The sequence below is a fragment of the Pleurodeles waltl genome, chromosome 12 (genome assembly GCF_031143425.1).
Source record: "Pleurodeles waltl isolate 20211129_DDA chromosome 12, aPleWal1.hap1.20221129, whole genome shotgun sequence".
Classification (NCBI taxonomy): domain Eukaryota; kingdom Metazoa; phylum Chordata; class Amphibia; order Caudata; family Salamandridae; genus Pleurodeles; species Pleurodeles waltl.
Genome location: NC_090451.1, coordinates 436,203,424 through 436,221,389, shown reverse-complemented (window position 1 = coordinate 436,221,389; position 17,966 = coordinate 436,203,424). Strand labels below are relative to the sequence as shown.

At 44.7% G+C, this 17,966-nt stretch overlaps 1 protein-coding gene across 2 annotated transcripts in view; it reads left to right on the top strand.

Moving 5' to 3' along the window:
* LOC138267775 (fatty acyl-CoA hydrolase precursor, medium chain-like) overlaps positions 1 to 17,966 on the top strand; it is a 195,049-nt gene that overhangs the window by 130,241 nt on the left and 46,842 nt on the right. For both annotated transcript variants that reach the window (XM_069216972.1, XM_069216973.1), the window contains one exon: positions 13,780 to 13,927. In XM_069216972.1, coding sequence (XP_069073073.1) covers positions 13,780 to 13,927 — 148 coding nt within the window. The remainder of the gene's footprint in view (positions 1 to 13,779; positions 13,928 to 17,966) is intronic.

Below are 17,966 nucleotides of genomic sequence, written 5' to 3'. Positions count from 1 at the left end.
TTGGGTTTGTAAATTTGCATTTAACAGTGCATGGATAAGCTCAAAAATTAGATGACACAAAGTGCATTTGGCAAAAAAGCCCGGAATGCCCGAGATGTCGCACATGGCATAAAACAAATTGACAGTTAGTTATGATAATACTAGAAAATAAAAACATGATTTATTTTTGAAAATGTCATTATAGTTAGGTTCTGAATTTACTCACACATAACCAGAGAAATTCAGCAGTTATAGTTATGGTTATTTAAAGAGATTATAACTCACTGCCTAAAGAAAATATAACTCGCCATGCACAGTTATCTGATCAATAATTTTACTGCAGATGTGACATTATCTATGATGTTATCAAAGATGTCATGAGTGTTGTATTTTGTAGCGTAGTTAGCAGTACATGGCGACGGTGCGAGTTATAGTTGCCCTAGACCGCGAACGATCCGCATCCCTAGATATCTATATTTTTTAAACTCTAATATCTTCAAAACTATTGAAGAGATTTACACTTAAACACAAAAGCACGCTTTCTGGACAAAGCGCTAGCTTTCTGCCAAAGTTGGTGTAATTCCGTTCAGAGGTTCGGGCTGTAATCATGTTCAAAAATGTGAAAAATCCCATTGCTGTAGAATGTGGAAAAGGGCTTTGAGATCCCCCCTTTTTCTCTACCTTCGCTTGACAGATCACCCCAAAAATTTTAAGACAGCAGCTGAATTGACCAAAGTAAAAAATGTAAACATTTTGTGAAGATTCGCCACGTGGCAGAAAATGTATTAGCAAAACAAATGCTCTATCTCTGGAAAAAATGGTACTAAGTATAGCTACCTGCTGGTGACTTCCAGTAGGTAATACATGTGGGTATATATATATATATATATATATATGTATATATATCCATATTCACTTAAAAACCAAAGGTTACAGGGAGGTTATAGTTAGGCTCACATTTTAAATGTTCAAAACCATCAAAATTCACCAGTTATAGTTAAAGTTACCTCAAGTAACTATAACTCATGCCCTAAGGTGACTATAACTTGCACTCCCGCCATGCACAATTCTTTCATCAAAAAGTTTACTGCAAACATTGCAGTGATCAGTGATGTCATCAAAGATGTCATCAGTGATCTAATTTGTGGGGTAATTAACAGTGCATGGCAAAAGCACGTGTTATAGTTACTTGAAAAAACTATAACTAGCAAATTACTATGGTTTTGTACGTTTAAAATGTGAGCCTAACTATAACATCCCCGTAACCTTTGTTTTTTTAAGTGAATTTCTATGGTATTTTGAATTCCATTTCCTAACTATATTCTCCCTATAACCTTTGTTTTTTTCAGTGAATGTCTGTGTTTTTTTTTAGAATATAGTAATTTTCAATACTATACGTTAATCCAACCACTGTCACGCATGGTGGTTTGCCTCAGGGCCTGGCCTGTGGGCAGGCCATGAGGCCAACCCCCTAAAAGCACTGAACCTTGCACCGTACACAGCCTTCACCTGTGCGCAGAAGGGGAGCACCCAAGGGCTGGCTTGCAGCCAGTTCTTGCGACCAATCCCCCTAACCACCCAACCTCATGCTGTGCATGGCCCTTTGGCCATGCGTGGCAGAGTTGTCTGCTGCCTCTCTGGATGTCAGAAAGGTGTGAGAGGGTGTATCTGGGCATGAGAGTGACTGTGCGAGTGTCTGTCTGAGAGAGTAGTGCGTACATCAGTGTTTTAGTGGTGCATCAGTGTCTGCCTGGCTCTGTAAGTGGGTGTATGAGAGTGTCAGTGTGTTTGTGACTGGGTGTATGAGAGTCTGTGTGGGTCTGTGAGTGGGTACGTGACTGACTAAGTGGGGCTGTGAGTGGGTGCATGAGGGTGTCAGTGGGTCTGTGAGTGGGTGCATGAGTGTTTGAGTGGGTTTGTGAGTGGGTGCATAAGTGTCTAAGTGGGTGTGTGAGTGGGAGAAAGAGATTGAAAGAGAGAGAATGAGAGTGAGAGGGAGAGAGATAGAGACTTTTTTAGGCTTTGACGTATGCTATACTCAGAATGAGATATTTCTGTTCAATTTAAAAAGAACAATTTATTTGTTATTTAAAAAAACATAAAATCACCTTTTATTTTACCTTTAATCATTCATAGTTTAAAAAACAAAATAGTGAAACGAGTCCAGCCAGACTCGAACCCTGAACGTTCAATGTGAAGATCTATCCTATTTTTTTATTTTGTATCCCTTTATGGACTATTTGGGACCATGGGGGAGCCTTCAAAGGCTCCCCATGGTCCCTGCATTTTTAAAAAATTATATTTCATAAGAAGCCCTTTATGGGAAAACCTGGGACGACAGGGAAAGCCTCAAGGCCTCCCCAGGAGTCCCATTGCTTCAGCAAACAAGAAGTTGCTTTATGTAGCAGCTCCATGCTTGTTGAAGCAAACCTTTCATCACTGTACTCTGCACGCATACCTGTGTGCAGGGAACAGAGATGAAAGCTTTGGTTTTTGACGGCAGGAACTGTTTGACAGGTACCGCTCTCAAAAGCTGAAGTGTCTGGTGTGCCTCAAAGCTGCAGCCTCAAAGCTGCACCCAAGCCACGTCAAACAGCTGTGTCCCAGGAGTGGGCACCCTGGGACATAGCAGGAGGCTGCCCTCAGGTTGACAGTCCCAGGGTCATTACTGGCTCCTTGATGGGGAACCACGCGGCCCATCCTACAATTATAGCTCCAGGGAGGTGGTGTTCCCCGGGTGCTAAAAGGGGTCTGTAATGGACCCTCTGTATTAATTTGTATTATAGCCCCGGGGATGTGGAGATCCCTGGGGCTACAAGTGGGCCATGTGGCTCTTCTGCACAGAAGGTAACAAATGCCCCAGGGAGGTGATCCCCGGGGCTGAGGGGGGGGCACATGGTCCCCTACAAGTGAATAAAATGAGGCTGTGGGGGAGGCTGATGGACCTCCCCTACACAATTCACTAATTTTGCAGTGGGTGGTGGTTCCCAGGGCACAGGGGCCACGGGACTTGCATAAATCACATTAATCACCCAGGAAAGTCGTGGTCACCCGGGCTGCGGGAAGGTGCCAGGAGACGGTGTCCCTATTTAAAAGAAAGGAGTGCCCCCGGTACCTGGCCCACCGGGGTCTTTTTTTTAAACAAGCATGGGAGCAAGCGCTTTTTAATTTTAAAAAAATCTTTACTGCAGATTCGCGACCCTGTAGAAATTCTGCTGCAAAAAATGTTTTTCATGCTTTTTAGCTTGAGGGAGGGGGGTCCCTTTGAGACCCCAGCACAGAGTGAAGGGGTTTGAAGAGTTGGCAGCCAATCAGATCTCAGCACGAGATCAGAAGGGGTTGCAAATCCTTCGCACCCCTAGATATACAAATTTGGATTTCCTTACATTTCTCAAAAACTACTGAACGGATTCACAATGAGGGCTCTTTCTGAACCAAGAGCTACCTTTCTGCCAAATTTGGTGTAATTACATCCAGTGTTTTTGCGCTATCGCTGGTGAATTTTTTCTATGGGAATTAACATTGGAAATGCTCTAAATTTCACCCCCTTTTATCTCGGCCCCCGGTTGAGGGATCACCCCAAAATTTTCCAGCAGCCTATGTGACTGTCAAATTCTTTTGGGAAATTTCATGAAGATTCATCAAGAGGAGCCAAAGATTTAGGAAAGCAAAAAATAGCTTTTTCTATAGAAACTAGGTCCTAACTAGAACTACCTACACTACACACACATATATAATATGTGTGTGTAACCCATTGGTGGTCGCAAGTAGGTAGTTCTAGTTAGGACCTAGTTTTCATAAGAAAAGCGTATATTGACTTTGCTATCTTTTTGCCACCATTTGATGACTCTTCATGAAATTTCCCCCAAAAAAGTGTCCAGTTGGATCTTGTTGGGCATGGAAAGTTTCAGGAATATTCGTAAAATGGGGGCTGAGAAAAAGTGTGAGGGATAAAAAAAAAGTGTTTCCCATGGTAATTCCCACAGGGATTTTGAACAAGGACTACAGCCTGAACCACTATACTAAATTACACCAAATTTGGCAGAAAGGTAGCTCTTGGTCCAGAAAGCACTCTTTTAATTCAGTTGTTTTTGAGATATTAAAGGAAAAAGAAATGTGTATGTTTGGGCAGAGCTTGAGCATATATCTCATGGTGAGATCTGATTGGCTGTCAGCACTTCAACCAGGAAGTGCTGGCAGCCATCCTGAGACCAATAAACCTAATAGAACCTAACTGAAATGCATTGCAGTGAACGGCAGATTTTGAGGGTCACAAAAAGAAGGAGAATGTATATAGGGTGATAACAGATTTTAGTTACAATATAAATCATTTTAGGAATTGTGGTGTGTTCTAATGTGATTTTACCCTGCTGGGATTTCACTAATCATGTTTGAGAGAAGATGTTTTCTCATGATTCTCCTATAGAGGTTATGGAAGGTGCTCCAGAAGCTAAAATGAGAGCATATATTCTGTAAATTCACCCTATCTCTCTCAGCCATATGAGAATGAAGTCTGGCATTCTCAGTAAAACTTGAACTTCCAACAGGAGCAGCTTGTCATTTGATTCCCTTGTGTTCTTCTGCTGCAGACTCCCAGAGTGTTCTAAAGAACAACTAGACCACTAACAGTCTTACTTTTGACATAAGTGTGGCACACATGTAACCATCTTGATTGAATCAAAATGGTAAAACTTAAAACATTTAAGTTAGAAAGGAACAAAATGAGTGGGTTCATTTTGTCATAGAAATTATGGTTAGAGCTGAAGAAAGAAAAAATAGGACATGTTTTAAGTGAGTTCTAAAATATCTTCCTCTTCTATTTCATTAAAACATACTGACATGCAGACTGAAACATACACTTTCAGCACCAACAGCAGACTGCCAGTTAACTCCCTTATGATCAGTGGCTTTACTTCAGTGTTCTAATGAGCAATGAAAGTGCTAACATTCTGAATTCATGCCAAAAGTGTAACACATCTGAACGCCATTTTGATGGCATCGAAGTTGAAAACGGAAAGTCTTTTCTAGTGAGGATACTGCAGTAAATAAGGAAATTAGGGAACTTCATAACAAATAAGTCTCTCAAGATGGCTGCATAGAAAAAAATCCCAAAATGTAGTACAAATATCACCCAATTGTAGCCCAAGCATAGCCCAACAACAGAAGTGAACAAAACACTTAGGTGGTCATGTTGACACTGGCGGTAAAAAACGCCTATCGCCGCGTTGACTGCCACCAAAATACCACCACCGTGGCTACCATCCGTCCGCCATATAATGAGCACTGTCGGACTTCCGCCACAAGAAGGGTTGAAATCCGGCAGTGTGCATGGTGGAGGAAGGTGGTAAGGTGGCGCTGCTACCACCAGCACAGCCACGCCAGAAGAACGCTGCCAGCCACATTATGACAAGTAATAGGGCCTGGCGGTGTTCTGCTGGCGCGGCGCTGCTGGCGGTAGCAGTGCCGCTTCCTGTTCCCTGCCGGAAGACCTCCTTGCTCAATGCATGTCAGGCTTCCGACAGGGGAGGGGGTGGGTGGGTGGGGTGTTGTGTGTGTGTCTGAGCGTGTGTGAGTGTGTGTGTGAATGCTTCTGTGTGTGTTGTGTTTGCGTGGTTGTATGCATGTGAGTGAATGTGTGTAAGAATGGTGAAGTGAGTGCGTGTCTGCATGTCAATGTGATTGTGTGTAAGAATGTGTGCGAGCATGTCTGGATGTATGCATGTATGAATGAGTGTATGCCAGTGTGAGTGATTTGGTGTATGCGTGGTGTGTGTCTACGGGTGTGTGCATGTATTGGGGGTGTGATGATCGGAGGGTGTTGTGTGTCATGATCGGAGGGGGCGGGGGTGTGTGTGTTTTGATCGGGGTGGGCGGTGTATGTGAATGCCAGGTGCGGGGTGGTTAGGGTGTGTATGGGGATGGGAGGGCTTTGGATGTAGAGGGGTGATGCATGTCAGGTGTTTGTTCGGGGGTGGGGGAGCCACCTACTGGTGACAGGGAAGAAATTCCCTGTCACCAGTAGGGCCTACTGCCATGGTTTTCGTGGCATTAGCAACACCACAAAAACCATGGTGGTAGGGAGGCTCATAATGCTGCCGGCGGTACTGTGCCTGCCGCCAGGCTGGAGATTGATATCTCCGGCCTGGCGGCAGATACCACCATGGCGGTCTGAGTGGAGAAGTGGTGGGTTGGCTGCAGCCAACCCGTCATTCTAATAATGTGGCGGTATGTACCGCCAGCCTGTTGGCGGTACTACCACCATATTAACACTCACCACCGGGGTCATAATGACCCCCTTAATTTATTTTTTTTGCAGTTTTATATAGCGCAGGCTTGACCCTAAGGATTTGGAGTGCTTTACATGAGCATCTGATATATACAGAAGGACAAATTTGTTTTGGTTTTAAGCATGGGGGGAGTAAGTGATTTCCCCAGAATCACAGGATGTTCAGGTGATGCCGAAACTCAAACCTGGTTCCCCAGTTCCAAAGACTGCAGCTCTGGCCGTAACGCCATATCCTCCCTCATAAGTTAAACATAAAATCAGCTAGATAGAAAAACATAAAGATAGCAAATAATGTAAAAGTGTTTTGACACTATTTGAGAACTCAGACAATATGTCCTCCTTTTAGTTCTTTAGAGCACTAACCATAATTTCTTTGGAAATAAGACCCTTTCATTTTTATACTTTCTAAAGGAAATGCTTTAGGTATTACAGTTTTGTTCACAACAAGATGACGTCAGGCATGCCACACTTTTGTAATAAATATAGAACATTGGCCATCTACTTGTTCATTAGAATATTGTGGAGAGGCAGAGGTCACGGGTACAGACTCAGATAATTGTGTGCAGAGAGGCTGGTGCAGAGGAAACAAGTTGACCACATGGGGCAAGCGGGAGGAGCAGTGGCAGCACAATGGACCATGGAAGACAGGGGCAAGGGGGGCAGGGGCAACACACCAACCATGCTGGATAGGCAAGAGAGGCTGTGACTATATAACAGAGCATTGAGGGCAGAAATAAGAGGCAGTGGCAGTACAGCCATGCATGCCAACAGACCAGATTCAGGCATGTTATTAAGCCCAAAATAGCTTTATTTTATCTGTCTCCTCACAGAGGGCAAGAGGAAAGGGGTAGGAGCATGGACTTGGATAGGGCAGAAGGGAGATGGGCAGGGGCACCAAACTGACCTTACAAAGCAGGCGTCAGTTGTTGCAGCAGCATATAGCACACAGGGAAAGCGGGATGGCAGTACAGCACAATGGACCATGAAAAGCAATAGGCAGGGGACTGGACCATGCACATGGACATCAAGCAGCAGAGTGGAAAGAGGCAAGGAGAGCAAGCTGAACATACTGGACAGAAAGGATGGACAGTTTCAGCATAATGGACCATGAAGGGCAGGAGGGAGGGGCAGGGGTAAAACAACTGACCAGAAAAGGCAGGAGGGAGGGGGTTATGGGCCTGCACATGGAAACAGGGGGCAGGGGGTAAGGGAGCAGGGCAGGAGCAGCAAGCTGACCATGGAGGGCAAACGGAATGGGCACAATACGCACAACACACCTTTGAGGGTAAAATTGAGGCTATAATGACATACATGCAGACAACGGAGTGAAGGTGGGAGAGGGTCAGGGGCAGCAAGCTGACCACATAGGGCAGGCGGGAGCATTTGTGGCAGCTCAGAAGACCATGTGTGGCAAGTGGGAGGGGTAGTGGCAGCACAACAGCAATGGTGGACAAGAGGGATCGGGCAGGGGCATGCACAAAGGACCATGAAGGGCGGAAGTGATGGTTAGGGGCTGAACACAGACAAGAGAGGGCAGGATAAGGGCCTTCACAACAGACCACGCAGGGCAGGCAGGAAGAGCAGTTGCAGCACAACAGTGCATGGAGGGCAGAAGGATGTGGCAACAAAATGGACCACAGAGGACAGGAGGGATAAGATAGGGGCATGGAACTCAGAAAGGCAGAGGAGAGGTGGCAGGGGCCATGCTAGGCAGGTGGAAGGGTTAGTGGCAGATCAACATAACATTCAGAGGAGATAGGAGGGGCAGAGGCAGGTCCATGGAACATGGTGGCCAAAAAGGAGGGAGCAGAGGCATGCACATAGAAATCTGAGGGCATGGGAAGGAGGGTAGGAGCAGCAAGCTAAGCACAGAGGCTAAGTAGGAGGGTAATGATGGGATAAAGAATTGGACACTGGAGAGCAGCAGGAGTAGGCAGGGACATCAAGGTAAATGGAGGGCACTAGCAGCACATCGGATCAGGTAGGGCAAGAAAGAGCAGGCTGGTTCGTCAACTGAGACAACAGACGAAAGGGAGGAGGTGGATGGGGCAGCAAGCTAACTATTCGGGCAGACGGGAAGGGCAGTGGCAGAACAACGTCTACAGAGGGCTGTAATGAGGGAGCAGGAACATGAACTTGGATAGTGGCTGGCAAAGAGGAGCGAGGGCAAGAGCAGCAAGCTTGGATGAGGGCAGCACAATGCCAGGACAGATCCCTCATCCAACCACCCCCACCACTCTGCCTTGCAATGGGCATCCTACTTAATGTTAAATAAAATACCCTAGAAATTCACTGAAAAAACAAAGGTTACACGGATGTTATAGTTAGGAAATAGAATTAAAAGACATTGCTGAAAAAAACAAAAGTTACAAGGACGTTATAGTTAGGTTCAAATTTTACAAACACAAAACCATAGAAAATCAGCTGCTATAGTTAGAATTATTTCAAGTAACTATAACTTATGCCCCAAGGTAACTATAACTTGCACTTCCTCCATGCACTGCTAATTACATATTACATCACTGATGACATCTTCTATAACATCATTGATAATATCACTGTAACGTATGCAGTAAAATTATTGATGAGAAAACTGTGCATGGTGCACTGCAGACCTCACTAATCTGAGCTGTTTTAAACAGCCAGGCAGACTGCAGACAAAGGCTCCTTGTTTCAAAAGGAGCGCTGCGTTAGCCTGCTCAGACCAATCCTGGTGCTTCTCTCATGCTGAAAACGGCATGAGAACAGCTCCAGGATTGGCTAGATTTGTTGGCTCTTGTAAGGAAAATCTTCCACCTTCCCTCCCTTTGGAATGGGATCAGGCTCATCTTGCTGCTCTCAGTCGGACTCAGAACACACAGGGTCACGAGAACCAGCAGTCAGACTGGGGCTATGTATGAAGAGGAACAACCTCTGAGAGAGAGATGTCCAGAGATCAAGTGCTGCAGGTGAGTGCTGCACTACATGCAGTGCTTAGTTTGTGCTTGTTTCTGGTGCTGAGAACCGACACTGATTTTTGAGGGCCAGCGCTTATTCTTCTGCCTCGAGCATTTGCTGCGAGCAAAAGACACATATGGGAAAGACGGAGTAAGGGAAATACGAAAAAGCGTCACAGAGAGAGATGGCAGAAAGCTGCAGGCAAGGCTGACTTTTGGGCAGTGCAAGCGGTGCGACCGCACTGGGCGCTGACCTCTGGGGGATGCTGTGTTTAGCAATAACTTCAGAAACTTGTGATATAAAAGCACCTGCTGAAAAGTTCCTTGTGCGTTTAGCCTTCAAGAAACAATTAAAATGTCAAGATACCTCTTGTGATTAATGTTCCTGCTAGAGGGAGAGAGAGATGGCGGTTTTGCCTCATGGCAGCTTTGACTCAACATAAAGTCGCATGGAGGGTTAATATTCCTGCTGGAAAAAACTGAACTATGGGGCATATCTAAGGAAGATGGTGCTAAATCATATTTAAAATACGGTGCACCTTGGCGGTAGTTAGGGGACTAGCATCAGAATTTACAGCGTGAAAAAGACACATAAGGAAAAGACGGAGGAAAAGAAAAACGAAAAAGCGTCACAATGGGAGAAAGCTGAAATCCGCAAGAGTTTGCTGAAGGGGGAGGGAGTGCCTGTAAATGGATTGAATAGGCCCAAAATGGCTTTAGGATTACGCTGCCTCTGTAACCCGTGTTCATACGTTTAATTGCAGCAGCCACATGTTTAAGGGGAGGGCTTTGGGCACTGGCACCTTTTTATTTACAAATTAAGCACTGCTCTATGGGGCATATTTGAAAAAAAGTGGTGCTGCACACAGACTGCACCACTTTTCTTATACCTCTTAGTACCCCCCCTAATGCCACCAGGTGTGCATCATATTTAAAATATGGCGCACCATGGCGGTAGTTAGGGGACTAGCATTAGACTTTTTTATGCTAGTCCGGAACTTTGCAGGATTAGCATCTAAAACGTAGATGCTAATCCTGCAAAGTACACAGAGGACCATTGTAACCAATGAAAGACTCCTTTGAATGCCTGCTCTGAGCAGGCGTTAAAAGTGCCAGAACAAAATGACGCAAAGAAACCTGTCTGATTTCTTTGCTCCATTTTTTTAGCCCCCCTAACGGGAAGGGCCCCTTTGCATACATTATGTCTGGTGCAGGCATAATGCAGCGCAAAGGGTTACAAAGTGGTGCAATGCATGCATTGCACCCCTTTGTAAATATGGCACAGCGTTTTTGGCCTTCTAATGCCACATTATCTTAAAACAAAATTACACTAATGTGGCATTATAATGGCACTAGGGTCTCTTAAATATGCCCCTGAAGGGCATATTTGAACAAAGTGGCACTGCGCACAGTGCTGCACCACTTTTCATGTGCCCCTTAGCTCTCCCCTAATGCCACCATGTGTGCGCTGTATTTAAAATACGGCACAACGTGGGAGTAGTTAGGGGACTAGCGTCAGAATTTGTTACGCTAGTCCGGCGCTTTGCAGGATTAGTATAAAATTTGTTGATGCTAATCCTTCAAACCACCCATCATTTTTTTGCCCCCCTCCTTTCCCCCTCCTAATGGGGGAATGCCACCTTTGCATACATTATGCCTGGCGCAGGCATAATGTAGCGCAAAGGGATACAAAGTGGCGCAATGCATGCATTGAGCCACTTTGGAAATATGGCACGGCGTTTTGGGCCTTCTAACACCACATTAGCATTAAAAGAATGACTCTCATGTGGCGTTAGAATGGCACTAGGGGCTCTTAAATATGCCCCTATATTTTAAGTGGCTAGCTGAGTGGATTAGTAAAGCCAGCCTTTACAAGTGCTTTGAAACACATGAATGTATGTGAAAGGGAAGCGATGGAGAGATGAGGGGCACATTTGGCAGGTGGTAGTGAGTGAAACCGAGGAGGGGGTCATGGGGTGGGGGTGCCACAATAAACTGTTGCACTGGGCGCCTTCAGTCCTAAAGCCGGCCCGGGCTGCAGGACTGAGCTGAAGGGGCGGGGAGTGGCTTCAAATGTATTGAAGAGGCCCAAGATGGCGTGTTTAAATGGAGAGCTTTGGCGCCGGCACCTTTTCATGCACAAATTAAGCACTGACTACACCGAGGTAGTCTCATGGCGATGCCCGTGTGTGGCACACTTAGGTGCAATGATCTTGCGGGGCTACCGTGGGTTTGTTCTAATGCCTTTCTTCTATGGGTAGTGCTTTTGTGTATTCAACACCAACAAAACATAAGAGAATCAGGTCTCTGTACACAAAAGACGTGGGAGCCAATAATTTGCATTACTTAGAGCATACTAGTGCTGTGATATTTGTGTGATTAGGCCCTTCGAATCCTGGGTCCTATTTGCCGGCCTCATCGAGTTCATGCTCCAGCAGCAACACAGGAAGACAAGCGCTCCTTCGCAGCTCCCTGTTGCCAGTTAAGTGTGTTTTGAAAAACCAACGAAAATCAACAGTTCTTATCTATATCCGTGTTGCCAATAGACACTTGGGCAATACTTCAATGTTTCAACAAACTGGATTTCACACATAACAGTGCAGTGTTCCTGTGACAGAGCAATGTATTTCAAACCCGTGTAGTGAAGTTTTGCTATGGGAATGCCTTGGATTTGCGAATTTGGCTTCTTTTGCGCATGTTGCCTTTCTGCCGGCTTCGGAGTGAAGGGGGTTATATGTTTAGTTAAGGCATCTGAGGTGGTCTCAGAGGAGTGAAGTTCGAACAGCTCCCCTGGGGCTCAGATCTTAAAGCAATTAAAGCAGGTGATTCTCAGACAAACACTCGCGAGAATCCAGTCAGTCCCCCCACCTAATAATAAACAAGACCGGAGACCTGACACTTGAATGTGTGTGCCTCACAAGTCACCGGACGGCAGTATCTGTAAATCTCGGCATCGCCACTACATCTTGTGATTCTGGGCAAATCTCCTCACATAAAAAAACATGAATGTGACTATGTAATGAAACTGGTGCTCGTGTGAGCGCCCTAACACCTTCCGGTCGAGGTAGCAGTACAGGCACACTGCCTGCTTGGCATAAGTGAGCAAGCAAATTTTTTGAAACTCAAACATTTAATTTAAAAAACATTTTTTTCACATAATATATGACATAATGTATGCTCTGCGCAATGTAGAACATAATGCATACTTAATGCTGCTGTAGCAAGGCAAAAGGCAGAACCCCTTGAATGAAATCTACCAGTGCGTTACATGTTAGTTTATATGCTCAACTCCGGGGTAACCCTCTAACCCAGCAGGGTCCAGCCATGCGCTCAATGTATCTCGTACAGTTAATTTTTTGTCGCCACTCCCTTCTCCCCAAACTCCAATATAACATGCTCTTCCCCCACGCCCCACTAGCCTTTTATGTTACATGATGCTGGATTTCTACCATGCCACCAACAGAATGCCCGCTGTGATATCCCCTCGCTGTTTGATTTCACTAATAAAATATCTTTAGCTGTTTATCTCCATCACTATTCCAGGCTTCCACTTCTCTCCACATCTTTTTTTCCTCTTCTCATTGACATCTTCCCCGTCCCTTCTGTTTTATTTCATCCCCTTCTTGGCTCTCCTTCTCAGCTCTATTTTCCTCTCCTGTCCCCATTTCACTCCTCCATCCAATTAGCCGAGTCACACGGACCCCACCAGTGTTTATGCAGCGATCGAGAGCTCTGGAGTTAGGACTGAAGGCATTACAAGTTCCTCACAGTGCCTGTCAGTTAGTCAAAGAACATGTTTAGAATACATGGCCATCCAGTCTTTGGCCTCTTTGCAGAGGGTGCACAGGGCAGTGGTCACATATTCAAGTCATAATTGTTACCCTCTGCAACTCTGTTTGATGGGGCCCCATCATGGGGGTACACATTCTTTGTAATAATAATGACAAGGTGAAAATAAAGGAAAAGCCAGTGTTTTGCTATTTAAAAGTCGTGCCTAACTTTAATGCCCCACCACTTTCAAATGTCACTCGCAGTCACTGTCTAAGAAGCGGTTGTCTTCATTGAGGAGTTTTGCTGGCAAATGGGAAGAGTATAGCATGAGTAGGGCTTCAGTGTGCTTTACAGTTGTGCACACAGGACCTGGACCGTGATCTGTTTGTGTCCCCCATACTGAGTCTTACCTGTAGAGCGCTCTTTCACTCCATGCTTCTGTGGAGAAATGGCACAACTGCCAAGCAGGCACTGGGTTTCATTTTGGCTCTTCCCACAACCATGACTTGTTGAAGTTTTACCATATTTAACAGTTTTAAAATTCACAATAGGAACAGTTTTGTATTGCATTTGTATACTTATTGGATGCTTTTTTTATAATTGTACATTGATTGTTTTTTTTTTACCCGTGAAAATGCCAAATCGAAAACTAATAAAATAAAAAGAACTGGAGCAAATCCTTACTTACCATATTCACGATCCAAGTCTCTGCACAAGTGATATAATATTCACAAGATCTCAGTTATTCTGGTTTGTGATTCGCTGATAATCACCGGTGTTAACTGTGAAGTGTCTGTTTGTTGACAGGGATCAAAGCCACAGTTTTTGCCTTTGGTGGTCGAAGAATATCTGGGTGACAGTCAGGACCCCATCATCCTAAGAGACGGTTACTTTCAGTTGCTCGAAGATATCATGTTTGTTTTTCAAGCAATAAAAACAGCCAATTATCACAGAGGTAAGTCTCCTGATAAAACATTCACAATGTACACCGCAAATACATTTTGATATGTCGAGTGTGCCTGCACTCTTGTCTTGTACACTGCGGAAGTTATATTACCAACCATTCACTATTTGGCAGAAAATCAGGCATATTCACACAATTCAAACAAAGCAGTCATAGATACAGGAATTGTATTAGCAAATCAGTTGAGTGGACACCAGGCTGTCCAATAATAACTAGCCCGATTACCGCACCCATATTTTCTGTGTGTGTAATACAATATTTGATTTTACTAACCGCAAAATCTGACCTGTCAGACCTCATGAGGCTCGGGCCACAAGTGAGGCGTAGACCAGTCCCCTCACCAGGACCATCACAGAGGAAGGCACCCTGGGCTCTTTGCTGCGGGCCCTGCATTTTTTTGGGGGGGCCCTTCCCCCTCTTTTAACGTGTATTTAAATAATACAAACAAAGCAGGCGGAGTAGGTAATGCTTCAACACCACTAGGTAGAGCCAAATACTTTGTTTCCCTTTTCCCAGCACATATATGTTGTTATTTAGGAGCTGCTCCTTGAATCAGAAACCAAATATGGACCCCACAAACTGTTTTTTGACTCCAGGCTCACAATAGCTTCTTCTACATGCCTGCCCTTGGACGCCAGCCCACGTCTCTGTTGGAACAAAGCACCTACATCTGATTGATTCCTTTTCTGGACTTCAGTGCTTTATTGAAGAAGGTGGTTGGGACTTTCTGATTGACTGAGTAATGGTGTTTATGTAGTGTATACCACCCACCTGAATATCTTAGTGTCGACCTTAATAATCTGCCCACCCATTCTTCAGATCTCTCTTGAAACCAGTCCGAGAGATACAGGGCTGTATGTCAAGGTGCGGAGAGTGCCACACATAGGGTCTGATTACGAGTGAGACGTTAGAGTCCGACCCATGCGTAAACCCCGTTTTTTTTAGAATAATGAGTTTGAAGTTGAGTACCTCAGCCATCTTTACATTTCGGCAGGTCAAACCTGTTGAAATTTAACAGGGAACTCCATACGGTAATTACTATATCATGCGTATTTTGTTGCTTATCATCAAATCAGCTTGTTATTCTCCAGAAACTCATAATTGATGCTATTTTTTGCACATGATAAATAACAAACCCTGTGGTATTGTTATTTATCAGGTGCAAAAAATAACACCTCAACTCATAATTGGGGCCAGAGGAAGCTTGAAAAAGGTGGAGCAGCAGAAACCTTGCATGTTGAGCTTCAAGAAGTCTTTACCTTTACTCTTACTAGATTGCAGGAAAGGCAGTATGGGCAGATTTTGGAGACCCAAATAAGAAAAGTGGTAGCCAGCTGGTGCGGACAAGCAAACTTAAAGTGAATGCAGTCCAAAATTAGGATCCAGGGCTATGACCAGTGTGCTGTTGGGACAATGGTCTCAGGAACCTAGTCTATATATAGTCCAGATTGTTATACTTGTTGAAGCTGCTACAGCTGTGAATTAGGAAGGTCTACATAAAGGGCATTACAATAGTCGGTACAAGTGTGGTCCCTACACCTTGATAGTGTTTTTGAGAGGATAGCCAGGACTTCAACCTACTCAAAGAAAACAAATGTTTATCATTGACTTACTTTGTGGACCACGTTTCAGGTTTTGAGTTAAGACACCACATAAGAGAGTCAGGAAACATGGAGAAGATGGGAGACGGAGCAGTGAAGACAAAAGTTATGGAGGACGTTAGCTCCCAGGGTCAGGTCTAAAACTCGGTACACCAAGACACCTGAGGCCCAGTAGCTGACTTCCAGGTCAGAGAGGCAGAGACCTGTAATGGTAATAGATGCTGAAGACTGGGTCTGTCAACATCGGTGTTTCGACTTTTCTGCTCGATGCTGTAGTTTCCACCCGTATTTTCATTCTTTCACCGTTGCTGTTTTTCCCCTTTATCTGTTGACTCACTTTCCTTTCCCCCTGTTCCTTGCACTGTCTTGGACTGACTTTGGTATTCAACTCGGCTATAGTTTTTTCATCGGTTCCTGATTTCCCCTGTGAATAGACTTAGATGACTACAAAGCTGTTTTTTGTACTTGGCTTCAGGTTTCCACTTTTTTAATTTGGTAGTTACAATTCCACCTGCTGGTAGAGAGGTGTGCATCTCATCTTCAGTTCTCAGGTGAATTTCCAAGTTTTCTGTGGACTAGTTACAACAATGCCTACTCTAACACTGGGTTAGCCGTATCACATTTTTGTCATCATATTTATCTAATATTGAACTCATCCTTCATTACAGCATACTCACTGTCTTCTGTTTCCTCTCTTGATAGTGAGATATAGTGTGTCTCTGCAATGTTGTGCCATCCTGTACTACAGTCCAGGTCATCCTTCTAGAAATGAGTACTAGTTACATCTCTCACTGACACTCACCCCCCTTCCCTTTTTTGAAACATTCTCGTTGAGTGTGATACAGGGACTGAGACAATAAATAGGGAGAGAAGGTGGGATCAACCTTTGTATGCCTTGAGCAAGCAACATTGCATGGGGCAAGACATCAAGAAAGGCATTGTCTATCAGAATGATACCAGTGTTCTTAACCTTTTCAGCTATTCAGGAGATGAGGCTTAACATGTGGAGGCTACTCAGCAGGCTTCTGACTTTGGCTCTAAAGGCAATGACCTCAGCCTAGCAGAGGTTTTGTTGTAAAACGTTTTAGTCATCCAACACTGAACAATGGAAACAATTTTTTCAGAGAGAAAAATGATCAGTTGAGAGTTTAAGATGTGTTTATGTGTTGTAAGATGAAAACTTGGAGATCACTATGATCAAAACTGGACTTATTTACTGGGAAGAATTTGGGGAGAGTGATGAGTCTGCGGGGCCCTAAAGCTCAATTTACCAACTTTGCAAATTAAAGGGCCTTGTTTGACTTGCTGAGTGAAGCTAAGAAGGAAAGATTAAAGCAACCCAATAGCGTGGCTCCCAACTTAAAAGATAATGCATAACAAGGATACTGACCAAGTAAGATTGCACTCAGTGTGGGAGATGATAAAGTGCGTCTTTGCCACCTGAAGTGCATGAGTGACTCGTGACCACTCCCCTTGCTCCAATATAGCTCAGCTGTTGGCACACCACTTGTCTACTCCTCAGTGGTGCCTTAGCCCTGTGTTTAAAAAAAATGTTATTTAGTGTTTTGAAGGAGACACTGTTGAGAGGCTGGAGGCTGTGGGGCAAAGGTGCCACTCCTTTGATCTATTGGTACATCATAGCCCAGGGCTTCAAGACCTGGGGAAAATATTGAAGACACTGAATGGAGCCTGAAACACAGAAGTGCCATACCAGCACTCTAGTTGATGGGCGTTGGATGGACACCTGGAGCAAGAGTAACTTGTCAAAAACAAGCATTTATGGACTGTGAGGCTCTGTTTCCCTACCTGTCCAGAGGTTGCCCGGGGAGATGAGTGGTCAACCTGTAGTATTCAAGGTAAGGTGCAGGTGAGGCTACTTCGTGGCTGCATGTGATGGGGTGGGCTGTGCCTGCAAAATCTTCTCTAATTTGTGGTTTTTCAGGTGTGTGATAGGCAAAATGACAGCTGACTTAGCAATGCTTAAAAATAAATCAAATTGAAATACATTGAGGAAAGGACCTGATTACTGCGTGAAAGGGAAAAATCCCAAAACAGTAGCAGCAAGGAAGATGCCTGCACCTCAACAAAAACTAAGATATTCCTTGCAGGGTGCCTTTAGGGTGCAAGAATGAGGCACATATAACACTAAAGGGGGCCCCCATCTGCTGGTGAAGCAATAATTAATGACTGTGTGTCCCTGGGATCCTCACTCTCTGTGAAAGGGGTGGGAGGGGTCAAACCCGCTATTACTTACTCACCAATCCGAGGCCCTGAGACTACAGCAGATTAACAGAAGTTAAGACATTTAACCTGTTATAGTGAAGATGGAGGTGCAGAGGAGCCCATGAGTCAGTGCACTTGTGAAGCACAGTATTTTGCTGTCGGACACTACCAGCCCTGCCAATGCCAGTACAGATAAACAAGATTGG